General features: G+C 36.1%; 1 protein-coding gene across 3 annotated transcripts in view; it reads right to left on the bottom strand.

Moving 5' to 3' along the window:
- The window catches only part of Tinag (tubulointerstitial nephritis antigen), a 101282-nt gene that overhangs the window by 14984 nt on the left and 58408 nt on the right, over positions 1–27890 (bottom strand). The window contains exon 10 of one of the 3 annotated variants that reach the window (XM_048423994.3): positions 839–884. The exons of 1 other annotated variant lie outside the window; for it this stretch is intronic. In XM_048423994.3, coding sequence (XP_048279951.3) covers positions 839–884 — 46 coding nt within the window. Of the gene's footprint in view, positions 1–838; positions 885–22322; positions 22445–27890 lie in introns of those variants that run through there. One more of the 3 variants, XM_087905382.1, reaches the window with a different exon arrangement.

The following is a 27890-nucleotide window of genomic DNA, read 5'->3' on the forward strand; positions in this document are numbered from 1 at the left end:
CCTCTGAAAGTCATTTACTTGATGTGAATGATTCATTCGCATACATATAAGCACACACCCACAAAATAAATAAATAACAACGTAATCTTTAAAACTTAAAAATAAGCTCAGGATAATTAGCTGTATTTATTATAAAACTAATTGACTATTTTTATCAATATGTTCCAACCTTACCTGTATCTTATTAGAGTATGTTATTTTGGAAGTAGTTTTTTTTTTTTTTTGACAGGGTCTCTTGTAACCTGAGCTGGATTTTTAATTCTCTCTGTATCCAAGGATACCATGAACTTTTGTTACTGTCCTAGCTATCTAGGTGCTGAGATAATAGACATTCACCAACATACCTGGTAAAGGTCCATGTTACTTTTGAGACTAAATGCTAACACTTTCCCAGTGAAGACATATGTGTGTTTTATAATTGGCAAAAAAAAGGCAAAAAATACTTTGAACTTCTATAAGGTATGTATATATACAATATATTATACTACATAGTAGTTAGGCATAATATTAATATAGGAAAAGCCTCAAGTTTGCTGATATGCATTCAAAAATGAATGAAGTACAAGCATTAATTCAATCTAGATGATAAAAGAACAAATAGTTGTCCTGTTGATTCTCAATTTGAAAGAAATAAAATCAAATTCTTCTTTTACATCTTGAAAGCACTGGACTTGAAGAAAACAATTATTACAGTATGAACTGTTATAATTAGTTTTGTGCTGAAGAAAACTCCAATGTGTGGAAAACATTGTAGGCTGTGATTACATAATATGAACCTGGGGAAAGAGGGACCAGTTTTCACATCACAGTCAGAATTCTACTGGAAGGCCTTACATACCCAATACTTTTCTTTCTTCCCTTGTGCTCCTCTCAGGGTGCCCCATCTACAAATAATAACAATGATTAATTAGTTAGCACATTTGCTTTGTTCCTTGAGAACATTGATTTTGCTGACATTCTTTTGTATTTTCCATGTTTATGTGTTTTACAACAAAAATGTCATCATTGACTTCTAAAAATTTGGTATTATAGTTTTCTTCTTCACTATGGCATTATTTAGGTGAACGGTATAGAGTGACCTTTATCCAAATGACATGAAATGTCATTTATCTACCAAAAGAGAAAGACCCTGCCGCAAATGACTGGCCTCGGGGACAAGCAATGGCCAGCTTAAGACAACCAAGGCCCCTTGAAAAAGTTGATCCCATTTGCATGTGGACCAAAGCACAAAGGCAGGGATTCCACCAACGTTGCACAGACACCCCCCTTCCTGCTGCATCAGGCTTTTCCAGGTACAGGGGTTGGGGGTTGAGTGCCGATTTTCTTCTAAGTAAGCTCTCACCTATACTCAGTAGGGAAGTCCAATAAACTCATCAGTTCCCCAGAATGAACTTTTATGAAATGATGTCTCTGTTTCTCATTGAAACATTGAGAGAAAGGGTAGACAATGCTTACATATCACCCTCTCATGGGATTTTTTGAAACAGGTCCTAGGTCAATTGGGTCCAGGAGCTTTAAAGATAATTTCTATGTTTTCATATAGTTTGCTGAATTTCTACCATAAATGAAACAATCTAAACAATCCATGTTTATGTGTTTATGTAATCTCTAAGACTACTGATATAAAGTATAGTGCAAATATAAATAATTGTTACAGGTGGGGAAGTTTATATAAAATATTCATATATACATACTGCCTAGCAAAGACATTTCTAATTTCTGTATATATGTGCACATGTAGTAACTGAATCCTAGATTCCCAGTTGCATAAAACAGTTGTAGCAGAATTGTTTGCACTGCCACCCTGCTGTTCCAGTAAAACTACAGGCACTGACTGACTGGGATTAGTCATAGAGTTCTTGGAAGCTAAATAGAGAGGGACAGGGAGAGAAAAGGAGACTTCTTGGACTTTTAGATGGGAAAACTGTAGAGAGCAGAGTCAGCAATTGCTCCTCTGACATTCATTGGATTTATCAGGAATTTATCTCAATTTCTGACTCCAAAATTTTTATTAATATTAAAAAATTTAGGTGAATACTAGATCTGGTTCCACACTGAGCACCATGGACTTTTCTTTGGGCTGGTAGCTCAGAAATAATGATGCCGATACTTATTATTAATTATGAAAGCTAAGCCTTAGCTTATATTTATTTTTTTTTTCAAAGCAGGAAATTCGACTTTATTTACGTGGGTAATGGAATAAAGGGGAAGTGGAGTGATGCTTTAGAGAGGAATGGGATAGATTAGTGGTCTTGATAACCTCCATCCTTACTGACCGTAGTTCCCTCCTTGGTTTTAGTTGGAATCAAAGCCTCTTAAAATGGCAGATGATTTAGACTTTGAGACAGGAGATGCAGGGGCCTCAGCTACCTTCCCAATGCAGTACTCAGCATTAGAAAAGAATGCTTTTATGGTGCTCAAAGGCCCGCCATGTAAGATTGTCAAGATGTCTACTTCGAAGACTGACAAGCATGGACATGCCAAAGTTAGAATAACCTCTCTATATCTTGTCTTCTCTGCAGTTCCCACGTCCATAGGGCTCTGGGTAATGAACTGCTTCTGTCTTGGTCCCTTCTTGATGTTCTAGTCCTTTTGATCAGAACCCAGATTTTATTGCCATTCAACAGTGTCCTCCACAGTGCTCCTGTCATTCTGTACCTCCTTTTCTCCCTCTTGGTACGAGTCTCTAGAACTGTGTGTATCCACAGTCCTTTAGCGTTGGTACATTCATTTCTTAATCTTGACATCTTCCTATGTAGTTTCTTTAACTTAAATTGACCCATATTTTTAAATCTATATTTTCTCACATGGCTAGATACCTGTCTGTCCATGCTGTCCATCCTGCTTCCTCCATACTGACTGGTATCTCGTGCTTGCATCTAGATTTATTCTCCTACTTTCTCCCTCTCTGCCTAGAAGTTCCACCTATACCTCCTGCCTAACAATCATAACAATATATATTAACTTAAAATGATAATAAAGTCTTTAAAGAAAGAATAAAATAATATAAAAGAATAAGCCACACAAAGAAGGGAAATACATAGAGTGTCTGGATCCTATACGGGGCATTGTTGACTTTTGAATTTTTTTAAATCCCAAGATACACAAATTAATAACTGCTGAGAGACATCAGATTATGGAAACTGCTAAATTAAACCAACCTATACATTTTAAGAATGTCTTAACTTCATAATGAAAGTCAGAAAATATGTTGCATTTGAGGAAAAGTTATGTCTTTGTTTCCACAAGAAACCAAAAGTTATGGTTCTCTTCAAAATTAATGAAGACCAGATTTTATTGGGGGAGACATGAAAATATTGGTTACAGACATGAAAAGAGATACCAAGAAAGACTACAGGATAAGTCACATGACATGGGATGTCCTTCTGTATATGTGTTGCTTTTATTGGTTGATGAATAAAACTGTTTTCGCCAATGGCTTAGCAGAGCAAAGTCAGGAGGGAAAACTGAACAGAGACATATAGAGAGAGTTGATGGAGTCAAAGAAACTCTATGTAGCTGCTAATGGAGAATTACCTGGAACAACCTCATGCCAATACACAGATTAATAGAAGTGGGTTAATTCAAGATGTAAGAGCTAGTTATAAAAATGCCTGAGTCATTGGCCCAAAAGTGTTGTAATTAATACAGTTTCTGTGTGGTTTTGTGGATCTGAGTGACCTGGAAAAGAACAAGCAGTCTCCACCAACATTGACATATATGTCTATCCCCCACTACTATAGGAACAGCTCTGGGACTAGAGGAGACATAATAAATCTTGTTGGCTACAGAGTTCTCATGGCATTTTTACTTGTCATTCCTTTATTTGGCATTGATAGAGGCTTAGATATATAGTTAAAAAAACTTATGAATTTAACAGATGCCTTTTACATGCTCAGACATAAAACAAAAACATCTTTAATTGACATGTACACACTGTACATTCTATATGTGTATTAAATGAGATACATATTGCCTTTAAAGGTTTACGCTTTCAAAAAAAAAGGGAACAGATACCAATTAAAACAGGTAGCCCAGGTGATCCATCCCTTCAGAATGCCTCCTTTGCTTCAAATTCTACATCTAGAGCAACTTCAAAGCTTCTAGCTCAGATGGTCTAGCCTCGGAAACTATCCAAACATCAGTTAAGTTTTACATTTTTCCATAACACAAAGACCAAACAAAAATAATACATCCAGATCTTCCAGGACTTGACCATTATCCCAGTTTTCTAAGAGTCTCCTAAAGATGCCATCAACTCCAGACAACAGGAAGCAGTCTAGAGAAAGTGACAACCACACTTCAAAGAGGTTGGGTGGGTGATTTTTGTCATATGGTTAGTTATAGATATTTGTCATCATTTATGGAGGTTGGTTACAAGTTATTACTGATCATGCTCAAGAAAAAATTTGAACAATGGAGATTAGATTCAGGGTTCTCTTTCTGAAGGGAAAAGAGGGGGATACAGCATAGACATGATGGCATAAAAGGGTGGGCTGTTGTGTCTACATTTGCATGACCTCTAGTCTCTAATATGTTATACTATTATGAATCTTTGTAGATTAATACAAATTTAAGCTTATTTTTGTTATATCGTATTATATGCTTCTATTTCTTGTTTAAGGTATATTACCTAGGCATCTCATTTAAAAATGTAATGTATAGTTCTAATGCTTGAAAGTTATTTAGGATAATAAAGAAAGACAGGTTAATAGCTAGTCATCTATAATAATTAAATTTAGGTTATGTATTTGTTCAGGGTCAAACAGAGATATATTTTAAATAGATAGGTTGCCTTTAAACATTTCAAAGACATACAGAATTTGGCATTTGAAATATTTTAATTGCATAAGGGCTTTCAAGATAGTGAGACACATCTGTTCCTAGCAGCACAAATTTGCCTCAAAAAGGATGCTGGACATTGAAAAGCCTCCAAATAGAATTTGTTTTCAATGAGGCGAAGCTAGTCATTTGGACAAGAAACTGAACTTGCATCTACTACTAATAGGATGCTGTCCAAATTGGACAAACAGGAAGTTTGTTGAATTTTGCCAAGACAAGGTAGGACAACTCTTCAAAATTCGTGCCTCACAGAAAAGTCTGACAAGGGTTCTAGGCTTGCATGATGAAACTTGGGTAACTGCCCAAGGAAGTCAGATGTCTCTGTCATTTCTTAGTTTTGGAAGTTGTTTACTCTGTACTTCCTTTTTAATCCTTTTAAATTATATCCCTCTTTGGTCTTTGATAAGATTAAGGACTAGATATTTATAATTACAGTTTACTTTGCTATAAAATTCAGAAAAAGATCACAAAAGTATAAATTATGTAAGGTTGAGAGACATAGAGCTTAAGTTGATTATTTAAGATAATATTTTAAGGTATAAAAAGATACTTTGGAGTTGATAATATAAGGTAGGATAGAAAGTGAACTAAGTACAAAACTTTTGACTCACCAAGATAGGATAGGTAATAAAATATTTTTTTGAACTTGCCAAAAGCAAATAGACTGAACATTATGAATATAATTCTCATCTGGTAATTTTTGCATACAGTTATTAGCCCTTATTGTATATAGTTTTACTATTTAGAATTAAAACCTTTTCTTTTGATTTAGACCGAAAGGGGGAAATACTGTGTGATACTTGTGTACTGTATGAAAATATATTGCTGTGATTGGCTTAATTCGCTTAATAAAGGGATGAATGGCCAATAGCTAGGCAGGACATATAGACAGGACTGTTGGGGGAGGCTTCTGTCCCGCCCAGTCCTGAAATAAACGCACAGAAACTATATTATTTGCAATACTATTTGGTCAATAGCCTAAGCATATTTCTGGATAGCTCTTATATCCTAAACTAACCCATTTTCATTAATCTATGCATCACCATGAGGTCATGGCCTACGAGCAAAGTTTCAGTGATCTCCTGCAGAGGCAGGTGGCTACAAGGCTTCTCTCTGACTCTGCCTACTCTTTCTATATATCTCTTTCAGCTTGGTTTTACTCTGTTAAGCCACTGGCTGAAAATAGCTTATTTATTAACCAACGATAATAAAAAAATATTCACAGCATAATTCACCTCCCACATCACAGGACTTCCAGGAAGAGAGAAAGAGAGAAAATAGGAAGAGAAATCTAGGTCCAAGAAAGAGTTACCAACCAATGCGGAGGAAATGAGATAGTCAGTATGGAGAGATGAGGTACAGAGTCATACAAAGGAATATAAATTAAAAAAATAGGGATTAATTTAAGTTATAGAAACTAGTTAGGAACAAACCTAAGGTTAGGCCAAACTTTCATAATTAATAATAAGTCTCGATGTTATTATTTGCAAGCTGGTGACCCAAAGAAAAATTCATCTACTTGTAACAGTTTCTAAAGAAGCTGAACCTCAAATAAATTGTGTTTTTTTTTCTTAACTATGTCCCTGAGGAGGGTAATATTCACATCCTCCTGTAGGGATATTTTATTTGTATTTTAATAAGTAAAGCTTGCCTGAAGATTAGAGAGGAAAACAGACCCACTGGTCAGCTTTACAAACCATGTAGTTTTGAAACACACTTTTAATCCCAGGAACAACAATGGTTTATCATATAAACCGGGTAGTGCGCACCTTTAAACCTATCCCTAGAGAGAAATATAAGACAGGAGGAGACAGCTCCCAGACACAGTCTCATTCTGAGATTACTGGAGGCAGGATCCCCATTTCAGACTGAGGTAGAGGTAAGAGCCAGTGACTGACTGTTTTGCCTTTCTAACCTTCAGGTTGAATCCCAACGTCTTTCTCTGGGTTTTTATTAATTGTGCTACATCTTCCACTTGGTGGCATAATGACTGGCTGGTTAGAATTCTAAGTAAAAAGGTTGAACCAGGAAACCAAATCTTTCATATTCTTTAACATATTTCTTCTTTCTTTCTTTCTTTCTTTCTTTTTTACTTTCTTTTGTTCTTTCTCTCTCTCTCTCTCTCTCTTTCTTTCTTTTTGTTTGAGAAAATGTTTTGCTATGTTACTTGGGCCAGAAATTCATTATCCAAACCAAGCTACATGAAAGAAATCTTGCCTCTGCTTCCTAAGCTCTGGAATTATAGTTATACAACACCACAGTCATCTTATGTTGCTTTTTTTTAAATTATGAACATATAACCTCTCAAATGTAGAGTATCCTATACAACACTGGATTGTATGGGATAAAGCACATTGACTTCCTTTTTCATATGATGTGATAGACTGTGAGAATAAAATTTATTTTTCTCTGACATTGCACTAACATTATCTTAATGTGCACAATCTCATTCTCAGAGTTCCAAATCAAAACACATAACTTAAATTACACAAATATTTTATAATCTGTCTATTTGCATAAATGGTGTTTAATGGTTAAAAGAATAATTACAACATAGTGCAAAGCTTTTGTCCAAAAATGACAGGCCTCTGTTTTAGAGCAATTATCTCTCAATTGAAATATTTCCTCCAGAACCGTGGGAGAACACTCTTAAGACTTGGGAAGTAAACAACTCAGAAGTCACAGGAGGTTCCTGAAACTACCAAGGTTAACAAGGTCCCTCCCCAAAATACAGAAGCAGGAAAAAAAAAAGCAAAAAAAAAAAAAAACATTGGAGGAGGGAACTCCTCCATCTGAACTGCCTACAAGTGGCTCTAAGTGAGCTCCAGGGATGCAGTTTCCATAATTTGTCAGTCAGGTTGAGGTGGACTTCAGGGACACAGCTGCCCCTGAGCTGTCCTCGCTTCTGTAAGGAACCTCTCATTCATGCCCCTGTAAGCAACCCCTATAAACTCATTGGTTCACGAATTTGGTTTTTAGTGGATTCATTATTTTTTTCTATAGCTGATTGTCTATCTCAAGTAACTGGGTGTTTGTTTTGATCTCTCCTGCAGATGCTTCATACAACAGCTTCTGGTGGGGCTATTCCTTTGCTTTTGTATTCTTTGTCATATTCCTTTGCTTTTGTATTCTTTGTCATAAGCACATGAAACAAGTCTATAAATAAGAAAGTTTAAGAAAATCTGAGGAACAACACTTCTTTCTTTTAATCTTGTCCGAGACTGAGTAGTAATTGCACTAATGATAGCACTTTTTCTCTGCTATTCAAAAGAATATGTATTCTTGTTCCAAATAAGAGCAGTTTGCTGTATAAGTTAACAAGAGGAAAGAGTTCGATTTCCAAAGCCACTATATAGTTTTATAATTGCTTTTACATATTTGTAACTTTTCTTTCAAAATCCATTGATTGTTGAAATAAATTGTCAATCATAAGTACCTCGAAAGTTTAGAAGACTGTTATTTCAAGTACTAGATCACATCGGAAGTCTGTGTATCCATGTGTATTTGAATGTATATTTGTATGTTCCACAGCAGTGTATCAAAGTCAGAGGACAATTTCAGATATTGGTACTCTTCTACTTGTTCTTCCTGCTATCGACTACAGGATAACTACTTGTGAGCATCCAGGCAATCTTTCTCTATGTCTCATATTCATTTATGAAAGATGGGATTACAGACTCTATTTCTTAGAAGTCTGATATTTTTGTGGGTCTGGTGGATGTAAACTTGGGTCTTCATGTTTTTGTGGTGGCAAGTGTTATACTTACTGAACAATCTTCCAAGCCTACAGATGAAAACATCTTATTACTCATTTTCTGTTCATTGACCATAGCAATCCCAACAATTTCAGAATGCCTTCAGTATGCTAAAAAAAGTATCTTCCATGTGGTCTGGCTGACACATTAGCTGTTTACTTAAAGTGTAAAATATAAGATTAAATCAGAAGAACCACTCATCTCTAAGATTATATAAGCATAACATAGTTCTTTTGTCTAAGACCCTAACAAATCCTGTGAGAAATTGATTTGAAAAGACGTGTGACATACTTGTTATTAAAATAGTTCTAAAGGAGTTTTTTCCCTTTTTATATGATATATGCATATCATATAAAAATGCAATATTCAAACTCAGAGTGACCACTATTACTCACTTGGTAAGGTTTTTTGTATTCCTTGTGCTCTGGTGAATTTAGGAATGAAGCATAGAAGGACAAAAAAATTAATAGAGAAAACAGATGAAACTTACAACAAAAATATACCATGAAATGGACACTGTGATTTTCATAAACCTACTTAGCATACCACTCAGGCCTCTCAAATATGTCTTGATATGTTTAGAGAAAATAAAAATCATGCTGACAAACGGAATTAAAACTCAACAATGTGACATTCACATACACAAAACATTTTCCCACAAAGTATTAAGAGCTACTTAATCACTTCAAATTCTTCACTATTCACAGAAATTCTAAGTAAAAGTAAAAGAAATTGTCTTAGTTTGCTGATTTTTAAGACATATTTTTATCTTTATAGCTGTTCACTTGTCAACATCCTGCACTGTGCTTCTGTTCTCTGTTGTAACGACTAAAAGGTATTTTCAGTGATAGGATAGACAGCAACAATTTTAGAAACTTGGAAATTACCTTAAATATCTTCTCAAGAAGAATTTAATTATAACTTTAGTATATTTAAAAAAAATAATACTCATAGCTGGGCCTTAAATAGCTGGACTCACAGCTATCCTGGGGGGAAACAAGTTCAAGTCAATCCTGGGCAACTGTAAAATTGGAAAGTAAGGAAAGGTCCGGGGATGTGGCTCAGCAGTATTTATCTAACATGTCTGAGGCCTATTTATGTTAACTCTAAATAATGAATAAATAAATAATAAAGAAACTAATAAATCATCATCATTTCAAACCCAGAGAAGATGTTGACATTGAGATCATAAAAAACATTCATGAAATCGACAGCAAAACAGATGAATCATAACCATCTAGATGCGAGAGGGGAAAACACAAAGGATGGCAGCTGAGTTAAATATTTCTAGGGAGGTGGAGTCTTGTGAAAGAATATTTTAACAGACTCTCCACCTCTGTGTGCATTTCAAAAGGAAGTAAAACATCACAGAGGGAAAAATTACCACTATAGATACCACTTAGTTAACCTATGCTATAGTCTCTGGGGAAAATAACAAGCAAGGCCAACTCAAATTCAGCACTTACGTAGTGACCTTCAAATCTCCTTTCACTTTCTGATCTCTAGAAGGCATCTAAGCTGGTCATCAGATATGGTGTAGGATTGTTGTGGAGTATTGTAACAAAACCAGACTTGAGGGCTATTTCCCAAATTTCCCCATGCCCTAGAAACTGAATGACAACTTTGAACTAAATGGTTTCCCACCTGGTATTAGGGCAAATTCATGAGACTAAAATGTTTAGTCAATCGAAGGTAATTAGTGCAACCTACATTATTCATTATTGGAAATTCCTTTATTAGTCAATGGAGAACATTTCCCCTAATACATGTGTGCTGCAGAATTTTGGTCATGCACCTTGGCCTATTTTTTTTTATTTATTTATTTTTTTCATTTTACATACCAACCCCAGTTCTCCCTCCTTCCCCTTCTTCGACCCCTACCTCTACCTTCCTGCCCACAAACACTACTCAGAAGGGGTAAGGCTTCCCACCGGGAGTCAATGAAATCTGGCATTCCAAGTTGAGGAAGGACCAATCCCACCCACCCCATATCAAGGCTGAGCAAGGGACCCTACCATAGGGAATGGACTTCAAAATGCCAGTTTGTGCCTCGGGATAAGTCCCCATCCACTTCCAGGGCCCAACCTAACAGATCAAGCCACATAACTGCCACCCACGTTCAGAGAACCTAGTTTGGTTCCATTCAGCTTCACCAGTTGTCAGTCCAGAGTCCATAGACTCCCACTAGCTTGGGTCAGCTGTCTCTGTGGTTTTCCCCATCATGATCTTGTCCCCCACCCTTGCTCGTCTGATCCCTCCTCCCTCTCTTCAACTGAACTCCAGGAGCTCATCCCAGTGCTTGGCTATGAGTTACTGCATCTGCTTTCACCAGTTACTAGATGTAGGTTCTATGATGACAGTTAGGGTAATCACTAATCTAATTATAGGTGAAGGCCCATTCAGGTACCATCTCCACTATTACTAGGAGTTTTAGCTGGGATCATCCTTGTGGATTCTTGGAAATTTCCCTAGTACCAGGTTTTCTCCTTAATCCCATAACGGTTTCCTCTCTCAAGATTTCGCTTTTGTTCCCTGCCCCCGATCTGTCTCCCAACTAGGCCATCTTGATCCTTCATGTTCCCATCCCCCATTCCCTCTCTTCTACTCCCCTCCCAGTTTATCCAGGAGATCCTAACTATTTCCCCTTCCAGGGCCATCCATTCTATCTAGCTTCTCTGAGATTGTAGATTATTATTTACTTCATGTCTAATATCTACTTATGAGTGAGTACATATCATGTGGGTCTGGATTACCTCACTCAGGATTTTTTTCTAGTTTCATCCATTTGCCTGCAGATTTCAAGATGTTATAGTTTTTTTTCCACTCTGTAGTACTTCATTGTGTAAATGTACCACATTTTTCTTTATCCATTTTTCAGATGTGGGGCATTTAGCTTGTTTCCAGGTTCTGGCTATTACAAATAATGCTTCCATAAACATAGTTGAGCTAATGTCCTTGTGGGATATTTGTACATCCTTTGGGTATTGGTGGGTCTTGAGGTAGATTGATTCCCAATTTTCTGACAAACCACCTCAGCCTACTATTTTAGTAATAGTTGGAAAATTCAAGAAATATGCATATGTTTTGACATATGTTCTCTTGTAAGTCAGTGAGTGTCTTTGAAGATGTAAGGACTCTTACAGCATACATATTATCTGTAGCATAATTATTCGTTCTCCATGTACAATAAAATCAATCCCTTCATTTTATAGACTTTTGCTCAAACAGACCAGGACCTTTGGTGAAATTTTCCTATAACTTTACTATCTAAAATATTAAAGACTTAGGTTGACAAGCTAGAGAATTCCTAGCACAGATTTTTCTTTTCTTAGAGTAATCTCCTCAATTTTGACTTTTAACTACCCTTTAGAACCTCACCTACAACAGTAAAAGAAACTGCTTTAGTTACTTGGGGCTCATTAGCATTTTCTTCCTTTTTTTTCAGAACATACAGGTTTAGAAAATCTCCAAGCAGCTCTCACTCAGTGTCATGGTCACTGACGTCCTCCCGCAGGCTTCATATTATATATTCACTTCTCTAAGTTCTCTAAGTTAAAAACACAAAGTTAAAGATTCAGTGCCAAGATGAACATATGAGTGAGAACATGTGCCATGGACCCAGGATACCTCCCTCAGTGTGTTTCTAGTGGATGGCCCCATACCCAGAGATATATGCACAGCACAGATTGGAGATGGTGGTTTATTCAATTAAAATAAAAAGACATATAGTTGGGAGAATATCTGGGAGAAGTTAATGGAAGAGTTTGTGGTAGATATCCTCAAAATCCATTATATGAAATTCTTACATAAGTAATAAAATATTTCATTAAAATAATAGATAGGAAAGTCAATTATGCACTTCATGAATTAAGTTCTATTTTCATCCAGTGAACTGTTCTATTTTGTTCAAAATAGCAGACATTTAAGTAAGTTTGACATTGAGAAAAAAGCAATAGTCCTTTAATACTAAGAAGAGAACTTATTCTTTGCATTTTCTTAGAATAAAAAACACTAGAAAACTTTGAGACTGGCGTGCACAAAAAAAGTTGGTCATTTATGGTTGAAAAGCTCAAGCTGACTAGATGTTTTATGAATAAAATTTAATAGGAAATCTACCTCCATTTGCTTAGATGTTGTATATATCTGCTAATGGCAGAGTTGAATGCTCAAGAGCAAAAGCCCATAAAACATATCTGATTCAAATCTAATATCTTTATGTGCTGTCTAGTTTTGTTTCAGCTTCACACAAGATATAGTCACCAGGAAGGAGGGAATCTCAAATGAGAAAATGCCTTGGGACCTTCTCCATTCACTCTCTCTGTTTCTCTAGACCCAATCCCTCCATCTCCTCCTTAGAGCTGCAACAGATCTCCAGATGTGGCTTCCCTTCCACCTGCCCACATATCCTGTGGATCCTATGGGCCATCTCTTCCTGACATCCTTTCCCCTACATCACTGCATCCCAGTCTCCAACACCAATAGGCATTCTCTGTGACGATACCAGACAAGCAGGCCAGTAAAACAGGTAACACACAGTCAGCACACTCTCTGGAAATCCAGAGAGGAAATAGAAATCAAGGACCAAAATAACCACCCAACAAAGACAAACCCAGAAATCAGCATCTAGAATTATTATCAACACAAACCTAGATGCTGAGACACCAGTGTAAAAACAATCAATAACAGCCAGGGAAGGCAATATGTATCAACTAGAGCCCAGCTATCCTATCACAGCAGATCCTGAATATTCTCACAAGTAACACACCTTTAAACCAACTATATAAATATGATAGAGACCATTAAAAAGTGGAAATGGAAAACTCCCTAAAATGAATCCTGGAAAACACAAATAAACAATTGGAGTAAATAAATAAATACATTAAATTAAAGAAAGCCAGAAAACCACAAAAAATCAATTGGAGGAAATGAATAAATCCCTTAATGAATCCCAAGAAAAACAACAAACAGCTAAAGAAAACAAAATTGATAAAGAACTAAAAATAAAAATAGAAGCAATAAGGGAAACAAACTGAGGGAATTCTGAAAGTAAAAAAATTTAGGTATTTCACCAGAAACTACAGAGACAAGCTTCACCAACAGAAAATAAGTTATGGAAGATAGAAGCTCAGGTATTGAAGATATTATAGAAGAAATGGATGTATCATTCAAAGAAAATATTAAATCTAAATAATTACGGACACAAATCATCCAGGAAATCTGGGATGTTAAGATAATACCAAACATAAGAAAATAGAAAAAGAGGAAGAAGAATTCCAGCTCAATGGCCCAGAAAATGTTTTGAAGAAAATTTCCTAAACTAAAGAAGACGTGCCTATAAAGAAACAAGAATGTAAAACACTAAATAGATTGGACCATAAGAAAGACATCCCTTGCCAGATATTAATAACAAATTAAACATACAGAGCAAATAAAGAAAATTGAAAGCTTCAAGGAAAAGGACCAAGTGACATATAAAGACAAACCTATTAGAATTATACCTGACTTCTCAGTGCAGACTCTATAAGACCACAGATGCCAGAGCAGACTTCTATACTCAGGAAAAGTTTCAATCACTATCAATGGAAAAATAAAATATTTGATAATAAAATCAAATTTAAACAATATCTATCTACAAATCCAACTCTACAGAAAGGGCTAGAAGAAAGCTCCATCCCAAGAATATTAACTAAATGCATGTAAACACAGGAAATAAATAATCTCATACCAGTAAAACTAAAAGAAGGAAAGCACATACACACTCTCCAACAACAACAACAACACAGACAACAACGAAATAACCAGGAATCAACAACCCTGGCCATTGATATTTCTCAATATTGATCATGTCAATTCCTTAATAAAAGACAAAGACTAACATAATGAAATCAAAAACAGGATCCATCTTTTGACTGAATCTAAGAAACACACATCAAAAATGAACATAGACCTTAAATAGGGCAAAAGGTTGGAAACAGATATTCCAAGCAAATGAACTTAAGAAGCAAATCTGTATAGCCTCTTTAATATCTAACAAAATAAACTGCAAACAAAAACTAATCAAAAGAAATGGGGAATGACATTATGTACTCATCAAAGGAAAAGACCACCAAGATGATGTTTTAGTTCCTAATATCTATGCCTCAAGCACAGAGGCACCCACTTTTGTTAAAGAAACATCACTATAGCTAAAATAACATTTTGAACCTAACTCATAGTGGGAGACCAATAGATAGGTCAGCCAGATAAAAAGTAAATAGAGAGATATTGGTGCTAACAGACGTTATAAAACAGATGGAGGTAAAAGATATTTACAGAACATTTCACCAAAACTCAAAAGAATATACATTCTCCTCAGAACCTCATGGAACTTTCTCAAATATTAGCCACATACACAAAGAAAGTCTCAACAAATACAAGAAATTTGAAATAACTTCCTGCATCCCTTCAGACTACCACAGATGAAAGCTGGATATCATCAACAATAGAAAGCTTACCAGATCATTAAAACTGAATAACTCTCTATGAAAAGTGGCTCAAAATAAAAATGAAGAAATTGAAGTCTAAAAGTTAATGAAAATGAATATACCGCATACCCAAACTTATGGGATACAATGAAAATACCACTGAAAGGATAGCTCACAGCACTAAGTGCCTACATTAAAAAATAGATCTCAAACTAACAACCAAACAGCACACCTTAAAAACCTAGAACAAAAAGAAGCAAGCACACTCAAGAAGACTAAATTACAAGAAATGAATTGAACTGAAGGCTGAAATCAGTAAAATAGAAACAAAATAAAATAGAAGCAATACAAAGAATCAATGAAACAAAGCGTTCTGTGAGGAAATCAATAAGATAGACAAATCATATTCAAACTATATAAAAGATGGAGAGAAAATATCAAATTAACAAAATCAGAAACAAAAAGGGGACTATAAAACAGATACTGAGGAAGTCCAAGAATCATTAGAACATATTTTAAAAACCTGTACTCCACAAAATTAGAAAATCTCAAAGAAATGAATAATTTTCTCAATAGGTACCCAGTTAACCAAAGATGAATCAAGATTAGAAAAATTATTTAAATAGACCTATGACCCCTAGTAAAATAGAAATAGTCATTTAAAAAAGCCCCCCACCTGCGACCAAAAAAGCTCATGGCTAGACAGTTTTAGCATAGAATTATACCAGATTTTCAAAGAAGAGTTAATTTTAATACTCCTAAAATTATTTCACATAACAGAAACTGAAGAAACATTGCTCAATTCATTTTATAAGTTTTGTAAGTTACCCTGATATCAAGTCACATAAAGACCTAATAAAAAGGTAATTACAGACCAATTTCCCTTATGAATATAGATTCTAAAGTACTCAATAATATACTTGCAAACCAAATCCAAAAACACGTCAAAAAGATCATCCACCATGATCATGTAGGCTTCATTGCAGAGATACAGCGATGGTACAACATGTAAAAATCAGTATAATCCACCATATAAAGAAATGGAAAAAACTCACATGATCATCTCATTGGATGCAGTAAAGTCCTTTGACAAAATCCAACATCCCTTATGATAAAATTCCTGGAGAGATTAGGGATACAAGGGCTATACTTCCATATAATAAATGTAATTTACAGCAAGTCAATAGCCAACATCAAATTAAATGGAATGGAAATCAAAGAAATTTCATTAAAACCAGGTGCAAAACACAGTTGTCCATTCTCTCTACATCTATTCAATATAATATTTGAAGTATTAACGACAACAATAAACAACTGAAGAAGACCAAGGGATACAAATTGAAAAGGAAGAAATCAAAGATTCTTATTTGAGATGATATGTTAGTATATATAAATTACCCTAAAAGTTCTACAGCTGATAAGCAGTTTCATCAAAGTGGCTGGATGTAAGATTAACTTCAAAAAATCAGTAGCCTTCCTACATGCAAAAGACAGACTGAGAAAAAAATACAGGAAGCAACACCTTTCACAATACCCTCAAATAATATAAAATAACTTGAGTTAACGATAACCAAGCAAGTGAAATACTTGTATGATAAAAAACTTCAAGTCTTTAAAGAAAAAAATTGAAGAAGATATCAGAAGACAGAAAGACCTCAAACAATCTATCCACGGATCGATAAGATTAACATAGCAAAAATGGCCATCTGAACAAAAGCCATCTACAAAGTCAATACAAGTCCCATCAAAATCCCAATGCAAATCTTTTCAGACCTTAAAAGGAAAATTTGTAACTTCATATGGAAAAACAGAAAGTCCAAGATGCTAAAACAATCCTATACAAAAAAAACAAACAAACAAACAAAAAAAACAAAACTCCAGGAGGTTTCACTGTCCCCAAACCTCCCAGGCTAATGCTAGGGCAGAGTATTGCCTCATTGCTGATGACAACATCCACACTGCTCATTGAATGTGGAGAGGTCAAACTGGTATCTGCATGAGCCATCACCCTCACATTCTAGTTTCTTTCGTGCAGAAAAGTACTCCACAGGCTAGAAACCTGAACACCAACCCAGTCACAAAACCTTTAGTCAACAATCTGTCCTACCTGCAAGATGTGTGAGGAAACGGCAGTGCAGAAATTGCGGGAGTGGCCAACCAATGTCTGATTTAACTTGAGACCCACCCCAGGAGAGGGAGCCCATGCCAGACACTGCTTGGATGGTCAGAAACTGGAAAATGGACAGACCCAGGGTAGAAACAAACACAACTAGTCTAAAGAAAAAAATCAATGAAATGATTCCTAATAACATTCTGCTGTACTCATAAAGATTGGTGCCTTGTCCAGTCAGGATCAGAGAGGCTTCTTCAGATAGCAGATGGGTTCAGGTGCAGAAACCGACAGCCAGATATTATGTGGAGAGAGAGTCTAGATTAGAGGTCTCAATCAAGTCCTGCACTTCAGAGCTCGGGGATCCCCTGGAAGAGGGGGCAGAAAGATTGCAGGAGTCAGAGAGGATGGAGGACACAAGGAGAACATGCCCACTTAGTCAACTATGTCGGCACCTATTGGCTCAACGAGACTGGAACAGCAAGCAAGGAACTGCATGAATCTGCACCAGGTCCACTGCATTGATGTTGTGGCTGTTAGCTTGGTGTTTTTGTGGAACTCCTAACTGTGGGAGTGGCGTATCTCTGACTTGTTTGCCTGCTCATGGGACTCTTACCTCTTTTTAGGTTGCCTTGTCCACTTAACTGTGAGAAATTTTGTTTCCTTCTTGTCTTATTGTATTTTGTTTTATCATGTTTGGTTGTGTCTCTTGGAGTCCTGCTCTCCAATGGGATGATGGGAGGAGGGGGGTAGATCCTGGGGAGAGGGGAGGATGTGTGTGTGGAAACTGGAAGGGGTGCAGTAACGGGAAACTGGGGTAGGAATGTATTGTGAGAAAAGAATGAGAAGAATCTATCTTTGAGAGAGAGCGGAGAGAGAGAGAGAGAGAGAGAGAGAGAGAGAGAGAGAGAGAGAGAGAGAGAGAGAGAGAGAGAGGAGAGAGAGAGAGAGAGGAAGGGAGAGAAATTTTGGTGTAGAAGGAGTTGTTTGTTCATCCTGGCCACCCAGAACCAAAATAATCACACAGAAACTGTACTAATTAAATCACTGCTTGGCCCATTAGCTTTAGCTTCTTATTGACTAACTCTTACATATTCATTTAACCAATTTCTATTAACCAGTGTATTGCCATGTGACAGTGACTTACTGGCAAAGTTTCTGCATGTCTGCCTCTGGCTGCAGCTCCATGGCGTCTCTCTGACTCCACCCTTCTTTCTCCCAGCAACCATCCCAGCTTTCCCTGCCTAGTTCTGTTCTTTCCTGCCATAGGCTCAAAGCAGTTCTTTATTCATTAACAAATAAAAGCAACACATAGACAGAGGACCTCCCACATCATTTGGGGTGAGGGAGCCTGTGCTGTATTTTATTGACTGACAATCAATTGATGTGCATTAGCCTATCCACAGGAAATAGTGTCAGCCCTGGGCTGGTGGTTCTAGTTGCTCTAAGAAAGCAAATCATAAGAAACAAGCCAGTAAGCAGCACTTCTCCATTGCCTCTTCATTAGTTCCTGTCTTCAAGTTCTTGCCTTGAATTACTGCCCTGACTTTCCTGATAATGAACTACAAACTGTAAGATGAAATAAACTCTTTCCTTTCCCAAGCTGATTTTGGTCACAGTGTTTTATCACAGCAACAGTTATCCATACAAAAATATTTTATTTCACAGATAATAAAAATGAGGCCTAAAGAAATAAACTAGCATTTCAAAATATACATTTAAGTGCACAAGTTGCTACTAATATCTGAAAGGAAATTAATAACATAGGCAATAATACTAGAACCTGAAGCGAGAAAGAGTAGAGCCACTCCTTTGCTGTGTTGAGCTATGAAAGCATATTGAGTCGTGAATAATTTACAGAAGATCCTAAGGAGAAATGAGGGCGTAAATCAGAGAAAAGATGAGATAATGTAAGGAGCTGCCCTTGATACATGCCCACAAAATTATAAAAATTTGGGAAAAGACGGTTGTAGGAAACATAGGATTAGAAAGTTAGTTAGTGAAGGTGAATATGTGAATTAATAACAGAACTTCCAGGGCAGAGAAGACACGTGGTTTGTTATAAAAAATGTTGTAATAAAAGTTCAACTAGTCACATCCTACAGTCCTGTTTCTCGCATCCTGAAATGTCATGAATATAATAATAACAAAGAAGGAGCTGGGTAAGAGTAATGCTTAATGTGTATGTTTTACAGATCAGAATAAATCAAAGTTGTCACACGGTCACAAGTAGTATTTACTTATTATCTGCAAACTGTGGTGTTTTGTCCAATCTTTTCCTTTTTGCTGCAGTATGGATTTGAGCAGAACTTCTCCTTGTTCTTATTGAGGCAGTCAGTAATAAAATAAAATCCGTGCAGAGAACAAATTGCAAGTTGCCATAGCAATGCTTCCCTTAACAAAAACTCCTGGTTCATTCATTCATACATCTATCATATACATATACATATGTATATGATAGATGTATGAATGTTCCTTATGTACAAGCAGTATTTCTAGGCCACAGGACAAACTACTGATTTAACATTCTGAAAGGTAATCTTGTGCCATGTGCTTTAACAAACATATAGTACTCGTGATACATTTTACTGAAAATAGATCTTGGTCCCAAAGAGACTGAATTTTTGCTAGACCTTACATCCAAGTTAATAATATCGTTTTAGATAATTTTAAGCCTTTTAGTTAGTCTGCTGCCCTACTGTGTACTCAACTTGTTTAAGTTTAGACAACCATGTAAATAACCTTACTATGGCTTGGATTTCTCATCCAATCAGCATGTATAACCAAAGTTTAATGTATGACTACACTTAAGCTACATACTCGTTCATGACCCTGACACAGAATAATGCATGTGTGCATGTGTGTGTGTGTGTGTTTGTTGTAATTGTTTGCTGAAAACAGCCAACAGGTTGAAGGTAACTAACAGCAGACAAAATAGATAACTGACAAATATTGTAAGACAATGTGGATAGAGGTTAATAACATCTGTGTGTGGCTTTGAGTTCTATTCTGGGTCAGCTGGGAAAGTAACGTCTTTCCTTGGAAACCCTTGCTCATGTTTTTTCTTTAGTAAAATATCTTTCCCATGCCATGTTTTCTGTGATGTTCAATAAATAAATAGAAAACCCCTCTGACCACATGAAAAGGTGGCGATATCAAGGCTTTCTTGACACCCATTCAGAGAAAACTGCTTCCTCTTGGTCAAAAAAAAAAAAAATGCAATCTGCTGTTGTCTGTCAATTAGAGCGTCACATAGCACTGTGTCTTAAGAGCTGATCTTGCTGGCCTGTCAATCATCTGGCTGGTAATCCACCCCTGAGGAGATATAATTCACCTGAACACATGTAAGGATGAATGTTTACCTTCTTAATGAAACAATGTACTCATTTATCCCCGAGTCACACCCTTAGCACTGTGGCATACGAAGCTTCCATTAGGAAGTACACTGTTAAGCCTGTCCGTTTTCTTGAGTTCTAGTTCCAAAAGGCATAACATTTCCTTATTTATTTTAGTCTTTTACTCTTGGACACTGGCCCTAAGCCTAAGCTGCTTTCCCAGACACTACTCAGTAGTACTAGGACTACTGAGTAGTCTAAAGCTACTCATCCTTGCCCAGTGCAGCTGCCTTCTTTACCAAGTAGGCACTTACAGACATCATGAACTAACTTCCCGTTTTCCTGGACTCTAACTCAGAAAGACATGGCTTTCTCTTTCTTCTTATCAATCTCCCTTCTGTTGGCAGAGTCTAAGGTTACTGATTGATTGTTCTGCTGTTTTTCTCTCACATTCTATGAAAATTATCTATAAGTTTTCTTCCAAGTCAGTTTTGAAATTCTTTTACTAATGAGACCAAGAATTCACCAAAGGAACCCTGACTTCCTGGTGATGATAACCATTCTGACTGGAGTGATAGGAACTTCAATGCAGTTTCTGTTTGGTTCTCTGAAATCTTAAGCTTCAGGTAGACAGAGTTGGGGAGTGTTCAGGCTAATTCCTATGCTTCTCTGACCTACAGTTTATTCTGGTGCTGAAAGCTCAAAATAAACTGCTTTGGGAGTTTCTGTTTTCCACCCATGCTATCTTTACACTAGGATCATCTTTTCCTTGCATATTAGACACCGATGCTAGCCACACTTAACTCTTCTGTCTGTGGGCTGTGAGTGGATTCTTCCATCATGACTGTGTGTCTCACTTTGTACACACCTAGAAGGCAGAAGTATCTTCTAGACTTTGTCATGTGTGAATTCCCAGAGATTTAAAAATGGGAAAGGAGACTTCAGAGGTTGAAAATAAGGTGGTGCCTAACTTTTGTCAACTGTTGTGGATCAGTTGTTCTTTGAGAGAGAGAAGACCTTCAGGTCCACACCTATGTTGTTTAACACATTAAAGAATCCTTCAAGGGGATATCAAAATGCCTTACTCCAAGGAATGAGGACTGAAATTTTCTTTTAGATTAATTTGGCTAAGAACAAACCCAGATTTTAAAAATTTAAAAAAATATATATAATTATCAACCTACTAGATGACATATATTTTGTCTTAATTAATCTTCAAAACAAGGCAAGAAGGAAAAATGTCATCTTAGTGGAATAGTTGAGAAAGCTGCAATACCACCAAATGATTAAATACACTGAGATTGTCAAAAGAGGACAGAATTAGCATTTTAATCCATGGCTTGCTGAAGAATGCTTGTATTTTAAGATGTGTAGTATTTCACCATTAATCCCGTGCTTGACATGATACTAAATCTCTCTCTCTCTCTCTCTCTCTCTCTCTCTCTCTCTCTCTCTCTCGCTCACTCTCTCTCGCTCTCGCTCTCTCTTTCTCACGCACACACACACACACACACTCATACTCAAATGCATATCCATAAAGTTGTACACATCCATACCTATACACTTGCACACATGTGCACATACATACGCATACACTTACACACATATACATACATCCTCTTATATGTGTGCAAACACGTTTAATAAATTACATTTTATGAACACTAATATGGTTTTCTCACAATCCTTTCATAACACCGTTCCTATCATGTATTTTTTCAAGTAAAAATAAAGCTCTCTTTCCTTGATGCTGTTGCTCTACGGACTGTTTGAAAAATGCAGGTTACAGTAACAGCAGCTATAGCGGGGAACAGACCTGATCAGCCACTGAGATGACAAATCAGAGAGAGACGGTGTCAGACAAGAGAAGAAGCAGAGCGTGGACTTGTTTGATTCAGTAGTGACAAAGAAGACAACAGGAGTCTATCAACCTGAAAACTGAAGCAACGAAAATCCATTTATCAGTTTCACTGTCTCCTGGATATTTCCCATGTACTCTAAGTCCAACTCACAGGATGCCAGCATCACCAGGGGACCACCCAATGAGTTCCAAGAATGACTGATCTGCAGCAAATCAGTAAGACCATTAACTTCATTTTATTTATTGAGGTAATGCATTTATTCATCCCAATATGCCTTGTACCTAACTGGGGGCTTTTAAAACATTTGTTGCTCAATAAATTTTATAGAAAGTTGAGAAAAGATGAGTAGACTCTACCAGAACTAAATAACAACATTTTTCCACTTTTTAGCAAAGGTCAAATATGGAAAGCCACTAACTTTACCTTCATAATTTTATAAATTGTGTATGTGATGTGTGTGTGTGTGTGTGTGTGTGTGTGTGAGAGAGAGAGAGAGAGAGAGAGAGAGAGAGAGAGAGAGAGAGAGAGAGAGAGAGAGAGAGAGAGCGCATTTGGCTGTGTACATCCAAGTGCTGATTCCCTCAGAGGCCAGAGGCCTCAGGTCTCCTGGATTTAGAGTTACATATAGTTGATACAGGTAATGGAACCTGAACTTGGGTCCTCTGGAAGAGCAGCAAGAGTTCTTAATCACTGAACCATCTTTTCATGCTGATCATTATTTTTAATTATGTGCATGTTTATTAGGTACCCACAAATGCCAGGATAGGGTATCAGATCCCCTGGAGCTGTAGTTAAAAGAGGTTATAAGTCATCCAGCATTGAGTGCCTGGAACAGAGCTCCAGTTCGCTGCAAGAATGGCACAAGTAGTGCTAATCACTGAGACATCTGCCACCCCCATCTTCTTCTTAGCATCTTAAATGTCCCACTTTCATCACCACACACACACACAACACACACACACACACAACACGCAATAGAAATAGATGAATGTCAAGAAAATTCACAAGGAATAAATAAAATTAGTTATAACTTAAAATGCATATAAAATAATCTTCACTACAGTCATACACAAATAAGCAAACAAACAAAAAACCACCTGAAGATTCAGTGATATTTTTTTAAATTTTTGCAGCTAAGGCTTAGATCTCCAATAACAACGTATAGTTTTCCAGTACCTTTCATCCAATCTCTAAGCAACATTCTATACTATGAAGCATTTTATCTTCCTTAGAGTATTCTGGCTCTAATATCTATCTGACTTGCAGCATTAGCTTTCTTCTTTTTATTAGGCTATTACTCTATCTAATCTAAAGACAGTCTCTTCAGGACGGGCCCTGAGCTCTCCTGTCCTGTGCTCCTGTTCTGAGGGACGCCCTCTGTTCCAGGTCCTTGGTTATTGAGGAAATGTCAACAGTACTTTTTAAATTAGACCTTTCAGTGCTAGTCTCTTACTTGCAAAATCAATTTAATTTTCTTCATGCTCACATAATTGATTGTGCTTTTTAAAAACCCTTGTAAAATTTTTGAGATTACAATATAATCATATTATATATTTGAGATTATGTTTTATAGCTACATATTGTAACTTTGAGATTATGATATAATTAAATTTGTCATTTCCTTTTCTACATTGCCTTCCCCCGCTTTCTCACATATATCCCTCTCTGAAATGACAATAATTGTTAATGTTTCTGCTTTTGAGCTTTAAAAATCTAGGTTTAAGTTGCTAAAATATATATATAAATTCTTGCTTTATATTTTAAGTTAGATATCTCCAGAAATTCCCAATTCAGTACATTAAAAGTGAACTTGTCATTCTCTCTGTACATCCATCTGTTGCCTTTCCATAAGGCCTCAATATAGTTAATAGTATGTCTTTGCAATTTGGAAGATGCTTGGGAGTCAAAGTGGACACATTTCACTCCATCACCAACATATCCAACAAACTACTGTGAACTTTCACTTCTGCCAACAATACACCTCATAGTCATCTATTCATATTAATGGCTAGCAATGCTACTAGTACTTCTTTTTAGGTTTATCTTCTATTTACATATATATATATATATATGTGTGTGTGTGTGTGTGTGTGTGTGTGTGTGTGTACATACATAAATACATGTGCCTATAGATGCCTGTTGAAGACAGAAGAGGGTATCACACATCCTGAGGCTGGCATTAGAGGTGGTTTTGAGCACCTACCCAAAGGTGGGTACTAAGAACTGAATTTTGGTCTTCTGTACCTACTATTAAATCTTTCCTGTTACAGCTTTTTCAGTCTCCATGGTGCGACTGTTGTCACATATGTATATAAAATCATACAAAACCTAGTAGCACAAGCCAGTAGTCACAGAAACCCTGAAGAGCAGGAAGGAAAGTTGCAAGTTTAAAAAACTGCTTGAGCTACAGAATGAATTTGTGGCCAGTCAGGACAACCTAGTCGAACCCCATTGCAAACTGTAAAGCATTTGTGTGGGTGAGGCAGTGACAGTGACAGAGCCCTTGCGTAGCATGTCCTAGTTGCATTCACCTACATCACAAAAAGAAATAAACTAATAAATAAAATAAAACCCCAAAGACTTACTACAGGAACCAAAATACAAAATGTAAGAGAAAGTAAAACAAAGTTTCTTACAAAATTGGAATCACCAAGTATAAATATAAATGTCAAGTAAAAATAAAGTATAAAATCAGAAAATGGGCTGGAGAGATGACTCAACAGTTCAGAGCACTGACTGTTCTTCCAGAGGACCTGGTTAAATTCCCAACACCCATTTGGTGGCTTGCAACTGTCTGTTACAGGAACCCCGCACCCTTACATGAGCAAAACACCAATGCACAATAAATAAATAAATAATTTTTTAAAAATCTTTAGAAAAAGTCAGGAACCATGAAATTGAGACCTAACAAAACTGACCCAAAATATGCATCTCGTAAAACGACTTTCAATTTTAAATATATAGGGAACAAGATTAATAAATCTAGGTTACTGCCATAAATACTTGCTGACCCCTTATTTGAAAGTGTCATGAAGTGCAATTGTTGGTTTAATCAGCCTGAGATTACATAAGAGGCACAATAAGGAATTTCCTTCCCTAAGCTGATCTCAAGAACTTTGGCATTCCTTGAGCCAAGTGATTTCCCATCTTTCCCTATAGACTTTCTTGACTTACGCAGAGGCTGATTCCCCTGTGGGCTTTACGACATCTAAGGGCTGTCTCCACATAGATTTTCCGCTTTCCTCTTCAGGGAAATGAATGGCACCCAGCCACTGAGTGTCCTCTGCCTTGGAGTGCTTGCTTCTTCCTTCAGCATGAGGGACCAAACATACAAGGCTAAACGTAGTATTGGTTACAGGTGGTAAAGAGCAACATTGCTTGCTTCTAACTATATTTCATTATTTAGTGTTAAACATTAAACTTTTTCTTTCCCTTTTCGACGCATGCTTCCCAAGGAAAGGTCTCCTAAATGAGCTTTGAATGTAACCTATCACTGGCATAAAAGTCATTATAAGAAAGGAAGCCAAGCGATTCAGAAGGAACAAACACAGGGTACTGTAGGGTCCCATCACGGAGGTCCTAACTCAGGAGTGTCTCATGGAGTTCAGAGTGTTAATGTATGTTTTTACTGGGTATCTCAAGTAATTCTTCAAGGAGAGTCTAGGGGTGCATTGGAAGAGAACAGTTAAGACAGGGATTTCATAATTTCATTTTTCATCTAAGAACTGAGGCAACATTAAAGCCTGAAGTTCAGTGAGAGAAAGAGAGAGAGAGAGAGAGAGAGAGAGAGAGAGAGAGAGAACAAAAAAAAAAAAACAACTCCTTCTCTCCAAATATAACGTTTATAATTTTGGTAACTTTCTGGTTTTCTTTGTGAAAGTTGAAATTTGGGTACTGATTATTTCACTTAGTGTTATATATTGTTTTTCTGTGTCTGTATATTTAAAGATTGCACCTTCTTTGCCATTGCAAGCAGTACTTTGATGAATTCAACCCTGAGATTTCTTTTACATTTTGGATTGTATTGCTAGAAGTAAAATTGCTAGGTTAAACAGTATGAGATTTAAATGTCTCTGCATACTAATAGTGTTCCAAAACTGTTGTCCTAATTTGTATTGAAACTATTATGTGAATTGTCCTAATATGTATTGGAATTATAATGTGAGAATGTATCATTGCCAGCATCTAGTATTTTAACTTTTCAATGTTTGCAAATTTAACATGCAGGTGAGTGTACCTCATTGCTTGTTTGTGCATTTTAAGAATCTTTTAAAATGATCTCCTTCTGCCCTATGTGTAAGCTGACAAGTTGACAGTCAGCAGATTCATGACCCCTCTGGTTATAACTACACACTTCCCCCATTGCTGCCCACCATAACAAATTTAAATTTGTGACTTTTGTCTTCAAAGTCCTGGATAACTTCTTCATCTCCTTCCCTATCTTGAGTTTATATTTTAATCCATTGTGAACCCCTTGCTGTCTCTGGATAAATGCTTTTTGTACACAAAAAGTTTTTATGCGGGAATATATATCTTTATAACACATATGCACATATTATATTACAAAATATCTTTATACTATAAAAATATACCAATTTTATGAGAAGCAACAGGATTAAAAGATATTAGTATTTCCAGTGTAAAATGAGCCATTTGTATATTAGATGTTCTTATTCTCTGAAATTCCAAAAGACAATTTTTTTTAAAATAGTAAAAGCAAAAAATATACAAATATATATAATTGTCACATGTGTAGTGTGAGAATATAATGTATTTGAAGTAATTAAATTTAATGTGAATTTTTTTCAAAAAATGTACTTTATAAATAGCTTCAGTCACTTTATTATTTATTTATTGTCATTTTATTACTCAACTTATTTTATGATGTCATAATATTTTACCAAAATCTGAAAAGACAGTAATAGTATGTCACAATTTTTAAGTTAGCATTCCTGTATAAATGAAAATTGAAACAAAACTAAATGTGTTCATCAGTACATGAAGCCTTTGAGCACTTGCATGATAGAGTTAGTACTCAAGTCATTGGTAGCACAACTGTGAGGAAACCGCTGGTGCAAATATGCATCATCAGACAAGTGTTGTCTTAGTTCAGTATCCATTTAAATCAAACTTATGTTAATTTAAATTATAAAGTTTAAGCTTACTAAAATGACATCTTTTCCAATGACAATTAGATGGTTTTATGCAGTCAAGTCAATTAATCTTGAGAAAAGAATTAAAAAGAGTTGAAGCTTAAACTTTGGGAGTGATCAACATACAGGAGGAAAGAACAAACATTTTTTTGGCTCATGAGCTCTGGAATCTCTGAATGATTTAATAAAACCTTATAATAATATTTTCTAATTCCTGTCCATGAACGGAAGCCATTATACTTCACTATTTTTTAACACTTTAGACATTGGCATTTATGAACAAAACTTAAGTGTTTTTAAGCTATTATTCTATGAGTCATTGTATATGAAAGTTAAATAATAAGATTGATATATTGTATAATACAATGA

Source organism: Myodes glareolus, chromosome 4 (assembly GCF_982192425.1).
Source record: "Myodes glareolus chromosome 4, mMyoGla1.1, whole genome shotgun sequence".
Lineage (NCBI taxonomy): Eukaryota > Metazoa > Chordata > Mammalia > Rodentia > Cricetidae > Myodes > Myodes glareolus.